Source organism: Lynx rufus, unplaced genomic scaffold (assembly GCF_022079265.1).
Source record: "Lynx rufus isolate CCGP_SWC_20201006 ecotype Redwood Valley unplaced genomic scaffold, mLynRuf1.p SCAF_8, whole genome shotgun sequence".
NCBI lineage: Eukaryota > Metazoa > Chordata > Mammalia > Carnivora > Felidae > Lynx > Lynx rufus.
Window position 1 is genome coordinate 15741588 of NW_025814896.1, and position 15872 is coordinate 15757459.

Genomic DNA, 15872 nt, shown 5'->3' on the forward strand with positions numbered 1-15872 from the left:
TACATTGCATTTCTGTGACCTACGTCCTGCCAGACAGCTATCAATACACAACCTCTGGTATGGAGGGGGTGGATCACACTTGAACTGATTAGTGACTTGAACTGATTAGTGACTTGAACTGATTAGTGGAGTCTAGACTGCCACTTATCAATTATATACAATTAATTCATTTACTGTTTGGTACCTAATCAAGTAAGCCATTTAACTTTCTAATGACGACCAGTAGCTAACCACCCTACTGGTTTTGTCCATTTCCTTACCCTCATTGGATGGATGTCAGCATATGGGGGCTTTCCCTCAGCCATTTCTATAGCTGTTATTCCCAATGACCAGATGTCTGCCACACAGTTGTATCCAATTTCTTGAATCACTTCTGGAGCCATCCAAAATGGTGTTCCTATCACTGTATTTCGTTTGGCCATCGTATCCTAAAACAGAAAAGAATAGAGATCAACACTAAGCATTAAAACTACTGAGAGAAAAAGAGACTTTTCCAACAAGAAATGTCTTATACTTGGAATACATATAAAAACCATACTCAAGGCATGATTGGGCAAGTCACAAAAGAAATTCAAATGAGTTGGAAACATAAAAGATTCTCAATTATTAAAACACACACACAGGGGCGCCTGGGTGGCTTAGTTGATTAAGCAACTGACCTCGGCTCAGGTCATGATCTGCGTTCATGAATTCGAGCCCTGCATCAGGCTCTGTGCTGACAGCTCAGAGCCTGGAGCCTGCTTTGAATACTGTGTCTCCCTCTCTCTGTGCCCCTCCCCTGTTCACACTCTGTCTCTCAAAAAATAAACGCTAAAAAAAAATTTTAGAACACACACACAGGTAACCAACCTGGCCCAGTTGGTTAAACGTTGACTCTTGATATCGGCTCAAGTCATGATCTCACAGTTCATGAGATCGAGCCCCACGTCAGCCTCTGTGCTGACCGCGCAGAGCCTGTTTAGGATTCTTTCTCTCCCTTTCTCTCTGCCCCTCCCCACCTTGCACACGTGCTTGCTTTCTCTCTAAATAAACTTTAAAACACACACACACACACACACACACACACACACACAAACACACAAAAAAAACAATCAAGTACTAAAATAAGGTTGACAAACATTTAAAGAAATAATAACCAGTGCTGAAACAGCATAGAAAAACAATAGGCACTGAAATACAGTGTTACCAGGGCATAAATTGGTATAATGTTTTGTAAGCAATTTAGCAATATTTATGAAGTTAAATGTCCATATCCTTTGAGCCCAATCTTTTTCTAAAAATGTATCCTATGTGTAGGTACCCTAAGATACATGCACAAATGTTGGAGAAATATTTGTAATGGGGGGGGAGAAAATGGAAACAACTCAAAAGACCACCTAATTAAAAACAATAAATATCCATACAATTTATTAAAAAGGAGACACATATATTTCCTGGTATGGAAAATACATTGTAAAGCTAGAAATTTAGATTGCAAAATTATATGTAATATAGCCTTGTTTCTGTAAAAGAAAACTAATGATCACACAATAAAACAGCAAACAATAATAAATACTGTTGCTATATGGATAGCAAAAGAAAAATCTTAACACACACCAAACTATTAGCAACAGTTACATCTAGAAGGTGGAATCATGAAGGAAGGATGAAGAACGCTTACTTTCCATCCCATCTACTTCTGTAACACTCTGATGATTTACATGAGCATGCAGTCCGTGTACAATCAAGAAATGAAAGAAAAATCGTGTGTTGTTTATGTACATATGTAATTTTTCTTTCCATGTACATGTATTCTATAAACTATAATGTACACATAGAAAAAGTCTCAGTTTGGGGCTTAAAGAAAAATATATGAATGTAGCACACATGGGCAAGTAACTACTTTCATACTTCCCCAGAATGGCCTGGCCTTAATGAAAGAGAACCTTTTTGGGATCCTGCATTTAGGAAGAGAAGGATTTTAAACAGAACTAAATGTGCATCAGGACTTCCCATCACCATCACTCATGTTCCTTCTGAAATGCCTGTGACCTCACTTAGGCTATGCCAGTGAGGAGCAAATGACAGCAGTATTGTTAAATCGATCACACTTTGTGAGTCCTATGCAAAAAAACTAGCACAGGAACTAACTTATTGCTTAGTCATTTCCTTTGGTTTGAAACCTAAATTTGCAGTTTTCAAACGGTGGTAGTCAAAGTTGTTCTCAAGGATTATATCCTTGAAATACTCATTATTTAGAAATAAGTAAGTATTTGGATATCTAGAAATTTTTTAAAAACTAAGAGTAATGAGTGGATACTAACCCAGCTTGATCTGTATTACAAAGTTACATTAATGCAGTAGCATAACAAGGGAAAGTATCAAGTCCAGAAACAGACTATGGCAACATATGTGTATTTATGTGTGTGTACACACAGGCACACATACACACATGTACATAAAGCTTGAGATATGATTAAAATGTCATTCCAAACTACCAACCAAAGGACTAAAAAAAGCAGTGGGAGTCTGGCTAGTCATTTCTAACGCTCTACACTTAATTTCCTAACTTATACTTTTCACCAAAGGAAGTTCAAACACGTTGAAAATTTAAATACAAAAACCAAAATCGGTCTGGCTCGGTACTAAAGAAAGTACTAAAAGAAAGTATAGATGGACAGTTCTGGAATGTTGAAGCAGAAAAGGACTCTTAAAGGATGGCATCAAAGGCAGAAAGCATAACATAAAAGGGAGGTGGATTTCCCTATATAAAATTTGGAAACTTCAGTGCTTAAAGAAAAACCATAATCAAAGTAAAAAGGCAACTAGCAAACTACAAAAACATGTTTCAACATATATAACAAAGGATTCACAATTTTAACAAATATTTTTTTTTAGTTTTCGTTTATCGTTTTTTGTTTTAAAGTTTATTTTGTTTTTTTTTAATTTTTTTTTAACGTTTATTTATTTTTGAAACAGAGAGAGACAGAGCATGAACGGGGGAGGGGCAGAGAGAGAGGGAGACACAGAACCGGAAGCAGGCTCCAGGCTCTGAGCCATCAGCCCAGAGCCCGACGTGGGGCTCGAACTCACGGACCGTGAGATCGTGACCTGAGCTGAAGTCGGAGGCTTAACCGACTGAGCCACCCAGGCACCCCTAAAGTTTGTTTATTTTGAGAGACAGCATGAGCAGGCGCCCCTAAAGTTTGTTTATTTTGAGAGACAGCATGAGCCGGAGAGGGACAGAGAGAGAGAGAGGGAGAGAGAGAGTCCCAAGCAGGCTCTCAGCATGGAGTCTGGGTCGCTCATCAGTTAAGTGTCCGACTACAAGATTGAGCCCTGCATCTGGCCCTGTGCTGACAGTGCAGAGCCCGCTTGGGATTCTCTCTCTCTCTCTCTCTCTCTCTCTCTCTCCCTCTCTGCCTCTCTCTCACTTTCTCTCTCTCTCAAAATAAATAAGCTTAAAAAAATTATTTTAAATAAATTTTTAAAAAAGAACTGAGCTGAGATTAAGAGTCAGATGCCCAACCAACGAGGTCACCCAGGTACCCCTAGCAAATGGATTTTTTTTCATGTTTATTTATTTTGAGAGAGAGCACAAGCAGGGGAGAGGCCGAGAGAGAAGGAGAGAAAGACCCCAATCAGGCTCCACACCATCAGTGCACAGCCCAACACGGGACTTGATCCCATGAACTATGAGATCATGACCTGAACCAAACTCAAGTCGGATGCTTAACCAACTGAGCCACTGGGGCCCCCAACCAAAAATTAAGATGAAGAGTTAACTTACAAAAGAAGAACTGTAAATGGCCAATTGTCAAATGTAAAAATAGTTTCAAAATGATTAAAAAGATACAATTTATTTCTCATTCAGTATTGGCAAATATGAAGGAAAATGGACATTTTTAAATTCATTCATTTTTTAATTAACTTATTTATTTATTTATTTATTTATTTATTTATTTATTTATTTATTTATTTATTTATTTTAAGTAGGCTCCATGCCTAATGTGGGGCTTGAACTCACGACCCTAAGATTAAGAGTTGCATGCTCTAGGGGCGCCCGACTTCAGCTCAGGTCGTGATCTCATGGTTCTGTGCCGACAGCTCAGAGCCTGGAGCCTGCTTTGGATTCTGTGTCTCCCTCTCTCTCTGCCCCTCCCCTGCTGGTACTCTGTCTCTCTCTCTCTCTCTCAAAAATAAATAAATATTAAAAAAAAAAAAAAAGAGTTGCATGCTCCACAGACCGAGCCAGCCAGGAGGCCCGAAAATGGACACATTTATATACTACAGTTGGAAGAATAAATTGTTCCCTAGAAGGACTTTATGTGTTAACAACAAAATCTTTTGAAAGACCCAGAAATCACAATATGGAATAAGTTTCTGATTTTGCTTTTCAAACATCAAAGCAATTTCTGTGCCATTGCAATACCTATTAAACTCCCTAACATAATTCAGGCAGATTTAAAAACAAAAAACAAAACAAGACAAAAAAACCAGAAAACTCTACCTAATACCAGCTCTAAACAAACAAGCAAAAAATATTTTTTCTGCCGCCCAAGAAAATTGTTTGATGTATAATGTTGTTGCTGCCAATTTTAGTACATATCTGTCCAGAACTGTTTCTGTTTTTCTATATATACTTCATATACACTTAGGTATTTTTCAAAATCAGGTAATTCTACATTTCCTGTTTTGAAACCATGGTTTTTTCATTGCCATACACCGGTGACGTAGGAGGAGAATCAAAAGGCTGTATCCTGGAACCAAACGAAGACAGTGTTTTCAGTAAAATAACTGCCAAATGCTTCCTGGTTGACATGATGCTATGTCTTATTCAAGGAAAGCAGTTTGGATTGAATTTTTCTTCCTTTTATAAGTATGATGATGAACAGAATTCAAACTTCTACTCTTATCATTTCTTGTTTTAGCTTTTATTTTTATCAAAGTTAAAATCCAGGACCTGAACCCCAGGAAAGGATCTGAAGTAACCTACTAGCTCTTTTGTAATTTTATTGGCACCTTTTATAAACTTTTTATGAATACAATGAAATTAAGTATTGTATTTAAAAAATACCTAGGGGTGCCTGGGTGGCTCAGCCGGTTGAGTATCCAACTTTGGCTCAGGTCATGATCTCACAGCTCGTGAGTTTGAGCCCCACGTCAGGCTCTGTGCCGACAGCTCAGAACCTGGAGCCTGCTTTGGACTCTGTCTCCCTCTCTCTCTGCTCCTCCCCCACTCGCACTCTCCCTCTCTCAAAATAAATAAACATTAAAAAAAAATTTTTTTTTTAATACCTAAATAACAGGAATTCCTTCTCAGGACAGAGCTGAAAGTTACCAAGACAAGTAACATTTCTACTTACTGTAAGTTGACCCGCTACCCCAAAATCTGCAAGTTTTGCATGTCCTTCTGTATTCAGCAAAATATTTCCTGCCTTGATATCTCGGTGTATTTTTCTCATAAAATGAAGGTATTCCAGTCCCTTTAGTGTTGACTGTAATATTGTAGCTATTTCATCTTCTGTTAACTGGGGGAAAAAAAAAAGAATGAAAGGTTAAAATGCCATCAGTTTACATCAAGGGGAAAAATTATATCGAAGCTCCCATCCTAGAATATGAGAGCTTACTCAACCTGTCACAACGTTGGACAGCTTGTACCATCTCTCCACTAACCACTTCTAAAGTGGTATTTCCTGTCCCATCTCTCCCCAGACATCAGATTCACATATCTGCCTACACAGCATCTCCAACTAAATACCGAACAAGCCTCATAAACATAAGTCAAAATAAAATTCTTTATTTATTCCTACCGCCCCCCCAGGCCTCTCCATACCACCCACCCAACCTGCTCTATTCCTCCTAGTCTTCTCTCAGTAAAAGACAGTTTCAATTGCTCTGGACAAAAACCTTGAGGTCGTCCCTAGCTCCTTCCTATCTTCAAAATATATCCAAACATATCCTCTTGTCATCACCCTGGTCCAAGTCAACCGCAAGTCCTGCCTGAATTATTCTAATAATTTCCTCAATGGTCTCATTGCTGGTCCTAACTGGTCTCACTGCTTCCGCCCTTGACCTTCAACAACGTATTTTCCACATGGCAGCGTGCCATAATGAACCTTTTAAAATGCAAGCCAGATCTGCTCAGAACCCTCCAATGGCTTCCTAAGTCACTCAAAATTAAAGCCAGTCCTCACCAAAGTCTTCCATGATCTGGTTCCCAGCTACCTTCCTCCTCTACTTACTTTCTACCTTGTTCATTCTGTTTCAGCCATGTACCCTTCCTTGCTATTCTTCAAACACTCAAAGCAAACTTCAACTTCTGGGACTATTCATCTGATGTTCTCTCTACCTACCATGCTCTTCATCCAGGAAGTCAGAAAGGTCTTCCCCAGCTCCCTCCATTCCTAGGTCATTCTCTACCCCTTTATCCTATCTTACCGGAAAATACAGCATTATCCCCAACTGTCGTATTACACGTTATTTGTATACCTACTATGTGATGTCTTTCCTATTAGGAATGTAAACTCCATTTTAAAATGTCTTTGATTTGTTTACCATTATAACCTTAGCACCAAGAAAGGCACGTGACACATAGCAGGTCCTGAAAAAGTATTTGCTGAATGATGATAAATAAATGAAAGCAAGAATGCTGATCGACACAGAAGATCGGCCCAGTCCCATGCTGATGTTGTGCAGATCCAGTGCTAAACAAACGCAATCCATCAACAAACTCTCAGTGTCCATTTTAACAACTCACACAAGAAGATAGTAGGCTGTGTGTTGCAACAAACACGGGACTGGGGATTAGGAAGACCTAGTTTTTCCCCATGGCTATACATTCTAGCTGTGTGACTTAAGCAAGTTCTGGAACCTCCCTTGGTCCCAGTTTCTCAGTCTATAAAACAGGACTATTGCCTTTCTTCAAGAATGTCAGGAAAATCAAATGATATAAGGCATGGAAGAATGCACATGGCTTAATAACTACTATGCTATCAATCAATCAACAAATAGTTAATAAGCATCAATTGAGAGCCAGACGCCGCTTGGGGCACCTGGGTGGCTCAGTGAGTTAGGTTTCCGACTTCGGTTCAGGTCATGATCTCACAGTTCATGGGTTCAAGCCCCACGTCTGGTTCTCTACTATCAGCACGGGGCCCGCTTCAGATCTTCTGTTCCCGTCCCCACTCTGCCCCTCTCCCGCTCACACACACTCTCTTTCTCAAAAATAAATAAACATTGAAAAAAAAAAAAAAAGAGCCAGACACTGCTAATAAAATTAAAAAAGGCTAACCATTATTAAGCATTTACTCTATGGCAGGCACTGTTTTTGTAATCTCATTAAATCCTTATAAGAATCACGTGAAATAGGTACTATCATCATCATCACCATCACCATTTTATAGATAAAGACGCTGAAGCACAAACAAGTCATTTGTTTCAAAGGTCACAGAGCTAACAAGCGACAGAGCTCTCTCACTGCAGCCCAAGCAAACACTATTGGCAAAGGCTGCAAACTAGAGTTTAGGTACCTCCCGTAGCTGAAGAGAACAAAGTTCATGTGACCTGTTTACTGATCACTTATTCTAATGAATTGAGCTAATCAGGTAAGGGAGCAATATAATGTGAGCCACAAATAAAAATTTTTTTTAAAATTTTTTTTTTAATTTTTTTTAACGTTTATTTATTTATTTATTTATTTTTTTTTTTAACGTTTATTTATTTTTGGGACCGAGAGAGACAGAGCATGAACGGGGGAGGGGCAGAGAGAGAGGGAGACACAGAATCGGAAACAGGCTCCAGGCTCTGAGCCATCAGCCCAGAGCCTGACGCGGGGCTCGAACTCACGGACCGCGAGATCGTGACCTGGCTGAAGTCGGACGCTTAACCGACTGCGCCACCCAGGCGCCCCCAACGTTTATTTATTTTTGAGACAGAGAGAGACAGAGCATGAACGGGGGAGGGGCAGAGAGAGAGGGAGACACAGAACTGGAAGCAGGCTCCAGGCTCTGAGCCATCAGCCCAGAGCCTGACGCGGGGCTCGAACTCACGGTCCATGAGATCGTGACCTGAGCTGAAGTCGGACGCTCAACTGACTGAGCCACCCAGGTGCCCCACAAATAAAAATTTTAATTTTCTAATAGCCACATTAAAAAAAAAAAGCAAAATTAATTTTTTTAAGTTTGTTTTTTCAGTAATCTCTAACACCTAACATGGGGCTTGAACTCATGACTCCAAGATGAAGAGTCACTCTTCACTCCAACTGGGCCAACCAGGCACCCCCAAATTAACTATGATAATATATTTTACTTAACCATATTTATCCAAAATATTATCATTTCAACATGTAATCAATATATAGACAATGTAAATTTTTTTACATTCTTCCTTTTTGTAATAATTCTTCCAAATCTGGTATTTTATACTTACAACACTTCTCAATTCAGACTAGCCACATTTAAAATTCTCAGTGACCACATGTAGGTAGTGACTATCATGCTGGACAAGACAGAGTTAAAACATTTTACAAAATAACATGCTATAATTAAAGATCAGCACTTAATAGCTAAAAATTACATAAACACAATAAATTAATATTAAAACATCAAATTCACCATCAAATTAGTTTTGGATTTTTTTCAAAATACCTGAAACAAAGTAACTTAATGCTGCATTTAAGAAAGCTTGGAATCCAATTTTTTTTTTTTTTCAATGTTTATTTATTTTTGGGACAGAGAGAGACAGAGCATGAACGGGGGAGGGGCAGAGGGAGAGGGAGACACAGAATCAGAAACAGGCTCCAGGCTCTGAGCCATCAGCCCAGAGCCTGACGCGGGGCTCGAACTCATGGACCGCGAGATCGTGACCTGGCTGAAGTCGGACGCTTAACCGACTGCGCCACCCAGGTGCCCCTGGAATCCAATTTTTAATTCAATAAATTATTCAAGCTTTGGGACTTCTTTATTGTATTGTTGGATATTATTCCTACCTAAAGAACTTGCTATTTGATCAGAAAAACACACTAACTCTGAATAGTATAAATTAAGAAAAGGATATACTTGTATAGATAATCCAAAAGTTACAACTAAGTTTTATTTTTATTTTTTTAATTATTATATTATTTTAATTCCAGGGTAAACATGATGCTATATTAGTTTCAGGTGTACAATAGATTAGACAGTTCCATACATTACTCTGTGCTCATCAAGGTTAAGTGTCCTCTTAATTCCCATCACCTATTTTACCCATGCCCCCACCTGGCTCCCCTCTGGTAACCATCTATTTATTCTCTCTTAACAGAGTCTGTTTCTGGCTTGTTTTTGTTGTTGTTGTTCATTTGCTTTGTTTCTTAAATTCCACATATGAGTGAAATCATATGGTATTTGTCTAACTGGCTTATTTCAATTAGCATTATACACTTTAGATCCATCCATGTTGTGGCAAATGGCAATATTTCATTTTTTTACAGCTAAATAATATTTGTATGTGTACACACACACACACACACACACATATCTTTTTATCCATTCATCTATGATGGACACTTGGGCTGCTTCCATCATTGGACTATTGTAAATAATGCCGCAATAAACACAGGGGTGCATATATCCCTTTGAATTAGTTTTTGTATTCTTTGGGTAAATACCCAGTAGTGTGATTACTGAATTATAGGGTAATTTTAGTTTTAATTTTTTGAGGATACAACTGAGTCTTAAAATATTCCCATCTTGGGGCGCCTGGGTGGCTCGGTTGGTTAAACAGCAGACTCTTGATTTTAGCTCACGTCACAATCCTTAGGTCTGTAAGTTCAAGCCCTGTGTCGGGCTCTGTGCTGACGATGCAGAGCCTGCTTGGGATTCTCTGTCTCACTCTCGCTCTGTTGCTCCCCTGCTTACTCTCTCTCTCTCAAAATAAGTAAACTTTAAAAATAAATAAATTAAAAATAAGAAAATTAAAAATAAAAATAAATTATTCCTACCTTACATATAGCACCTCACGATTTACAAAGCACTTTCATATATTTAAATTAATTTTCACAATTCTGCAAATATTTAATATAGGTATTATTCCTGTTTCTCTTATTAAAACAAAACAAAACAACAACAACAAAAAAACTAAAGGCTAAGATGTCCCCTGCTTTTACTTTTATCCATTCACAGTCCACACAGAAGCCACGGTTTATCTTCTAAAATGTAAATCAGATGGCTCCTCACTTGCTTAGAACCTGGCAATGGTTTCCTATGGTACCCCGATAAAAGTCAAACTCATTATCGTTGTGGACAATCCCAACATAATCCAGGCCCGCTCACCTGTCTCACCTCATCTCCTACAGTTCTCCCTCCCCTCTCCCTCCACTCACAGTGGCCTTCTTTATGTGCCAAACCCGTTCTAGCCTCAGGATCTCTGCATTGCTTATTCCCCTACCTAGAATGTTCTTTTTCTGAGAGAGAAAGAGAAAGAGAGTGCTAATGGGAGAGAGGGGCAGAGGGAGAGAGACAGAATCTTAACCAGGCTCCACATTCAGCACAGAGCCGGACACAGGGGGTTTGATCCCATGACCCAGAGATCATGGCCTGAGCCAAAATCAAGAGTCAGATGCTCAACCAACTGAGCCCCCCAGGCAACCCTCAAGTTTTACTTTAAATGCTACCTCCCTAAGAGGCCTTTCTCAGCTGTCCACTCTCAAGTAGCTCCCCAAGCACCCTCCACCACTCCATTCCTTCAAATAAATTATCACTATTTGGGATTTCTTTTCTAGTTACCATCAGGTGGCTTTTTTGTTGCCCTACAAAAAAATGTACTAGCACAAGAGCAGGGTCGTTGTGTTCTTTACTCCTGGATGCCTAGAGCTCAGAGTATTTACTGAATGAGCAACTGAACCTGAATTAAACCCACGACTCCTAGCTTTTATTCCAGCAATCACAGTAAGAGTGAATATCTTCCACAGAGATTATTCTGTTTAGTAGGATACAGAAGTTAATTTGTGAACATGCCGGGTAAGAGGAGAAAACCAAATCCTATTTTAAACGTTTAAAATCCATTGCTTGGGGTGCCTGTGTGGCTCAGTCAGTTAAGCATCTGACTTTGGCTCAGGTCATGATTTCATGGTGCAAGTGTTGGAGCCTCACAGTGGGCTCTGTGCTGACAGCTGAGAGCCTAGAGCCTGCTTCAGATTCTGTGTCTCCCTCTCTCTCTCTGCCCCTCCCCAGCTCATGCTATGTCTCTCTCTCTCTCTCTCTCTCTCAAAAGTAAATAGACGTTAAAAGAAAAAATTAAGGGCACCTGGGTGGCTCAGACGGTTAGGTGGCCAACTTCAGCTCAAGTCAAGATCTCAACATTCATGAGCTCAAGCCCCACGTCGGGCTCTGTACTGACAGCTCAGAGCCTGGAGCTGCTTCGGATTCTGTGTTTCCCTCTCTCTCTGCCCTTCCCTCGCTTGAGCTCTGTCTGTCTCTCTCTCTCTTTCTCTCAAAAATAAAAAAAACACTAAAAAACATTTTCTCAAAGGGGCACCTGGGTGGCTCAGTCATTTAAGCATCCGACTTCAGCTCAGGTCATGATCTCACAGTTCATGGGTTTAAGCCCTGCATCAAGCTCTGTGCTGACAGCTCAGAGCCTAGAGCCTGCTTCGGATTCTGTGTCTCCCTCTCTCTCTCTGCCCCTCCCCTGCTCACACTCTGTTGTGCTCTCTCTCTCTCTCTCTCAAGAATGAATAAACATTTAAAATAATTTTTTTTATTTAGAATAGATAAATAAATAAATAAAATAAAATCCACTGCTTAACCAAGATTTGTTGGCATTGTTTTCCTTCCCAGTATGAAGTAAGCAAGTCATGCTACATATCGGTGGACTGGGCTGATGTCAAAACTGCCACTTTTAGGAGGCATTGGAAAGCAGAGAGGGAACAAATGATGGAAACGGGGCAATCTGACAGTCATCTCTCTTAAAACAACAGTAGGAAAGTTACCACGAATACAAGGCCAGAAACTAGCCCAGATGCATTGTTCCAGAAGGTAAACTTACCGTTTTATTTCGTAATCGAATGATATCAGACACAGAACCAGCCCCACAGTACTCCATAACGATCCACAAGTCTGTGTTCTTAAAATAACTGCCATAATATTTGACTACATGAGGGCTAAAGAGAGAGCAACAATATGAATTAGTGCTACAGCCTTTGATACGTGAAAATTAATTTCTCTGCTCCAAAGATCAATTATTCATATTTCAGGTTAAAATAGACACCCTCTTTATTGATAAAAATATACATAATAAATAATAATAATTTTCCAAATAATAAATAACAAAAGTGAGAAAATGTATGGGTCTGTTAACCTGCATTTCTAGGTGTACAATTCATCCCAGGAAAAGAACTACAGCTATTCAAAAAGAAATAGTTTCCATCACAGCAGTATCACAATGAAAATTTAGATACCATCTAAATGTCTAACATCAGGGAGTTTATTAAAGGAATAATGATAGACCCATATAATGGAATAACCACAAATCCAAGGAAAATATTATAGACGAATACTTGATAACATGAGAAGATATCCTGCTTACAAAAAAAAAAAAAGTGCTTACCAAAAAGAAAAAAAGTACAGGTGTAGGTTACATAATAGTAAGAAAAGTGAAACTACAGAAAGAGATATGAAAGGATATGTACACCAAGTAGTATTTAACAACGATTACTTCTCCAAAGGGAAAAATGATTTTATTTTCTTTTTATTTGCATTTTTCCCAGAAGTCATGTGTACTTTGTAGTAAGAAAAAAAAATAAGTCGCACTACAATCTACTATAAAGAAAAAACCTTCAGAGTCAGACCTGGAATTTTGGTTCTCAGGCTTGAAGACAGATAGCAAGTGAGAAATTTCAGAGAAAAGTCAAACATCCTATTAAAATGAAATACTCTGCCCACTGAGAGCTACCAGCTTTAATTGGCTAGATTGTTATCAGGGCTAGATAATGTTGCATGATAACTGAAGATGCTAAAACCTACTCGGCATCATTAATGCTCAGAATTTCAAACGCCCCTTTATCCCCGAGAAACATGTCAACGACAAGGACAGCAGGAAACACACACACAAACGCTACTAACGAAGACACGGATGAATAAGTCTCTTAAGGTACCGATCACATCTGCTCTCCCTTCCTTACATTCCTGTAGGATTTACTGCCTTTACAAGGCAAGTAATACCAGCTACTTACTTTTGTAATATGTCCTATACTATTTTGTATCATCGGCTAGATTCTCTCATACATACACAGGCATGTCTGGCATGACATATTTGTCTATAAACTCACAGGGGACAAGAAGTCTGCCCTGTACTTCTCTGTACTCCGTACCATGCTTAGCACAGAATAGGCTCTTCAAAATAACTCTTCTTTAATTAGAGATATTTGCATACTCTGTTTGAAACACAGCTCTTGGGTGGCCTATCAGAAGTGGCAAAGTCCCAACGTGCCAATTGGAAAGAGCTTCCGTACAGTATCTCAGAGCAGAGGAAAAGGAAAATGGCTACCCGACTACGATCAATCCGGTCAAGTGATACAAAGGGAAGGAGGGAGAAGAGAAAATAACTGCATTCGCAAGTCAGTGAAATCTAAAGGCTCTTGGGCAAATTTCCTCGTAGGCTGCCCCACCTGCCCCAATGCTGAGCTTCAGGAGAACAAATGCAGCCTCCAGTACAAGACACTCTCATTCTCCTTTCATCTCCCTAGAGCTGGCATTGCCTCTAAGTTTGTGTATCTCTGACCTTTTTTTTTTTTTAATGTTTATTTATTTTTGAGAGAGAGAGAGAGAGAGAGAGAGAGAGAGAGAGCGCGCACGAGCAGGGGAGGGGCAGAGATAGAGCGGGACAGAGGATCTGTAGCAGGCTCTGTGCTAACAGCCCGATGTGGGCTCGAACTCATGAACCATAAGATCATGACCTGAGCCGAAGTTGGACACTTAACAAAATGAACCACCCAGGTGTCTTTCTCTCAAATTTAAACAGTAGTGGGGAGAGGCCCCTGGGTAACTCAGTCGGTTAAGCATCCGACCTCAGCTCAGGTCATGATCGCACAGTGCGTGAGTTCAAGCCCCGTGCTGGACTCTGTGCTGACAGCTTGGAGCCTGGAGCCTGCTTCAGATTCTGTGTCTCCTTCTCTCTCTGCCCCTCCCCAGCTCTGCTCTGTCTCTCTCCCTCAAAAACAAATAAACATTAAAAAAATTTTTTTAAATAAACAGTAGTGGGGAAACCTGCTCCATCACAGAGACCAACCCATGTTGTCACAGAATTTCAGAGCAAACCACGTGCTTTTCTGTGGTTGCTTGGTGGCCTGACTTCCTGCTTATAACATTTGACAAATCTTAGTTCCTCAAAAATACAATTCTTAACTACTCTGAGCTTGAAGAATTCTTTTTTAAATGTGAAGGAACAGTAATACATAAAAAAAGCATTTTCTTTTTATAGATCTGATATTCCAAGGCTTCTAGAGCTGAAAGTATTTGAATTATCTCTCCTTAGCTATTTCTGCAGACATGTTTTCTCAATAGGAAGTAAAAGAGATCATTATCAGGGGGAAAAAAAAAAGCCAGCACCACTTTCTGCCTCTTTGCCTCCTCTTCCTAGTTTTGAAAGGGGCTTACTAAGAGAAGAAAAAAAAAAAAAATCTATCCAGAATAGAAACCATAAAAGTTTAGCTACTAAAACACATTTTTTCATCAGATTTTTTTTGTCTGAAAGGAACATGCACAGTGATTCCACTAAATTCTCTCTTCTGCAAAATATCTAAGGAAATGCATCTGTAGGTGTTAAACTGTAAATAATCCAAAACCATGTCCTCTCCAAAGTAACACCACATGGCTTTACCTGTCGCATTGTTGCATTATAGAGATTTCTTTGATTATCTCCTGCAGGTCTGATTCCACAGGAACTTGCTTAATCGCAACAATCTGACCAGTCTCTTTGTGAATAGCCTTGTACACGCTGCCATAGGACCTATAATTGGGATAAAGAGAACGTTTGTAAAGGCACAGCAAGACCAGAGATACAAAGTGGTAAAACGCAAGCAACTCATGGTTCTAAATTATACCCCCAATGACTACAACTGCAAAACTGAAACAGCTAAAGTACTTCAGGGAGGAAAAACAACCTGTTAACTTCACATTTAAATAACTGACCGTATTCATATAAAATAATCACTGTTATAGTAGCTACCATGCCTGATGTCTGTCAGAAGCTGTGCATCATCCCAGTTCATACACACACACACACACACAAAACAAAAAACAAAAAACAAAAAACAAAGAAGGGGTCATTATCCCTATTTTACAGGAAAAATGTGTAAAGGCCCAGAGGTTATAAGACTTGGTCGTCACAAAGGTAAAAAACTAAGTGGTCAGGCCAGGAAGTGAATCTAGGTTTGTGTGAACACAGAGCTCCCAGGGCTCGAACACAGAAACGGAGGCCTCTGTGCTCTTGTGTTCACTCCAGTCCCATGAGGTCTTTCCGTCCTTGCTCCTCTCACTCACAATAATACTTAAAACATTATGGAAACTAATTAAAAATCTCAGGCCCTTCAAAGGCTAGTATCAGATGAACGGAGCACATATAAAGCCATTTACTCATGCCCCCTTACAAGATTATTATCGAAATAAGTAAAAAGTGCATATGTCGATTCAATTTGGGGGTGAAAAGAGCATGGGATTTAGAATCGAAAGACCTAGGATTTGAGCCCTATCCCCCACTACATATTAACCATCATTTACATACACATTAACCTTCTCGTGCCTCAATTTCCTCACCTGTAAAATGACAATACAAACTACAAGACAATTGTGGTGGTCAAATGACATACCATCATCACCTTGCATGGATTACATTTTTACTGGAAACCTCGACGGCTG

The 15872-nt window shown here is 39.5% G+C and overlaps 1 protein-coding gene across 2 annotated transcripts in view; it reads right to left on the reverse strand.

Annotated features, from left to right (window-relative positions):
- The window catches only part of STK4 (serine/threonine kinase 4), a 93577-nt gene that overhangs the window by 66897 nt on the left and 10808 nt on the right, over positions 1–15872 (reverse strand). For both annotated transcript variants that reach the window (XM_047068354.1, XM_047068356.1), the window contains 4 exons: positions 14836–14964; positions 12004–12118; positions 5346–5510; positions 261–428 (listed from right to left, as the gene is read on the reverse strand). In XM_047068354.1, the coding sequence (XP_046924310.1) occupies positions 261–428; positions 5346–5510; positions 12004–12118; positions 14836–14964 (577 nt within the window). The remainder of the gene's footprint in view (positions 1–260; positions 429–5345; positions 5511–12003; positions 12119–14835; positions 14965–15872) is intronic.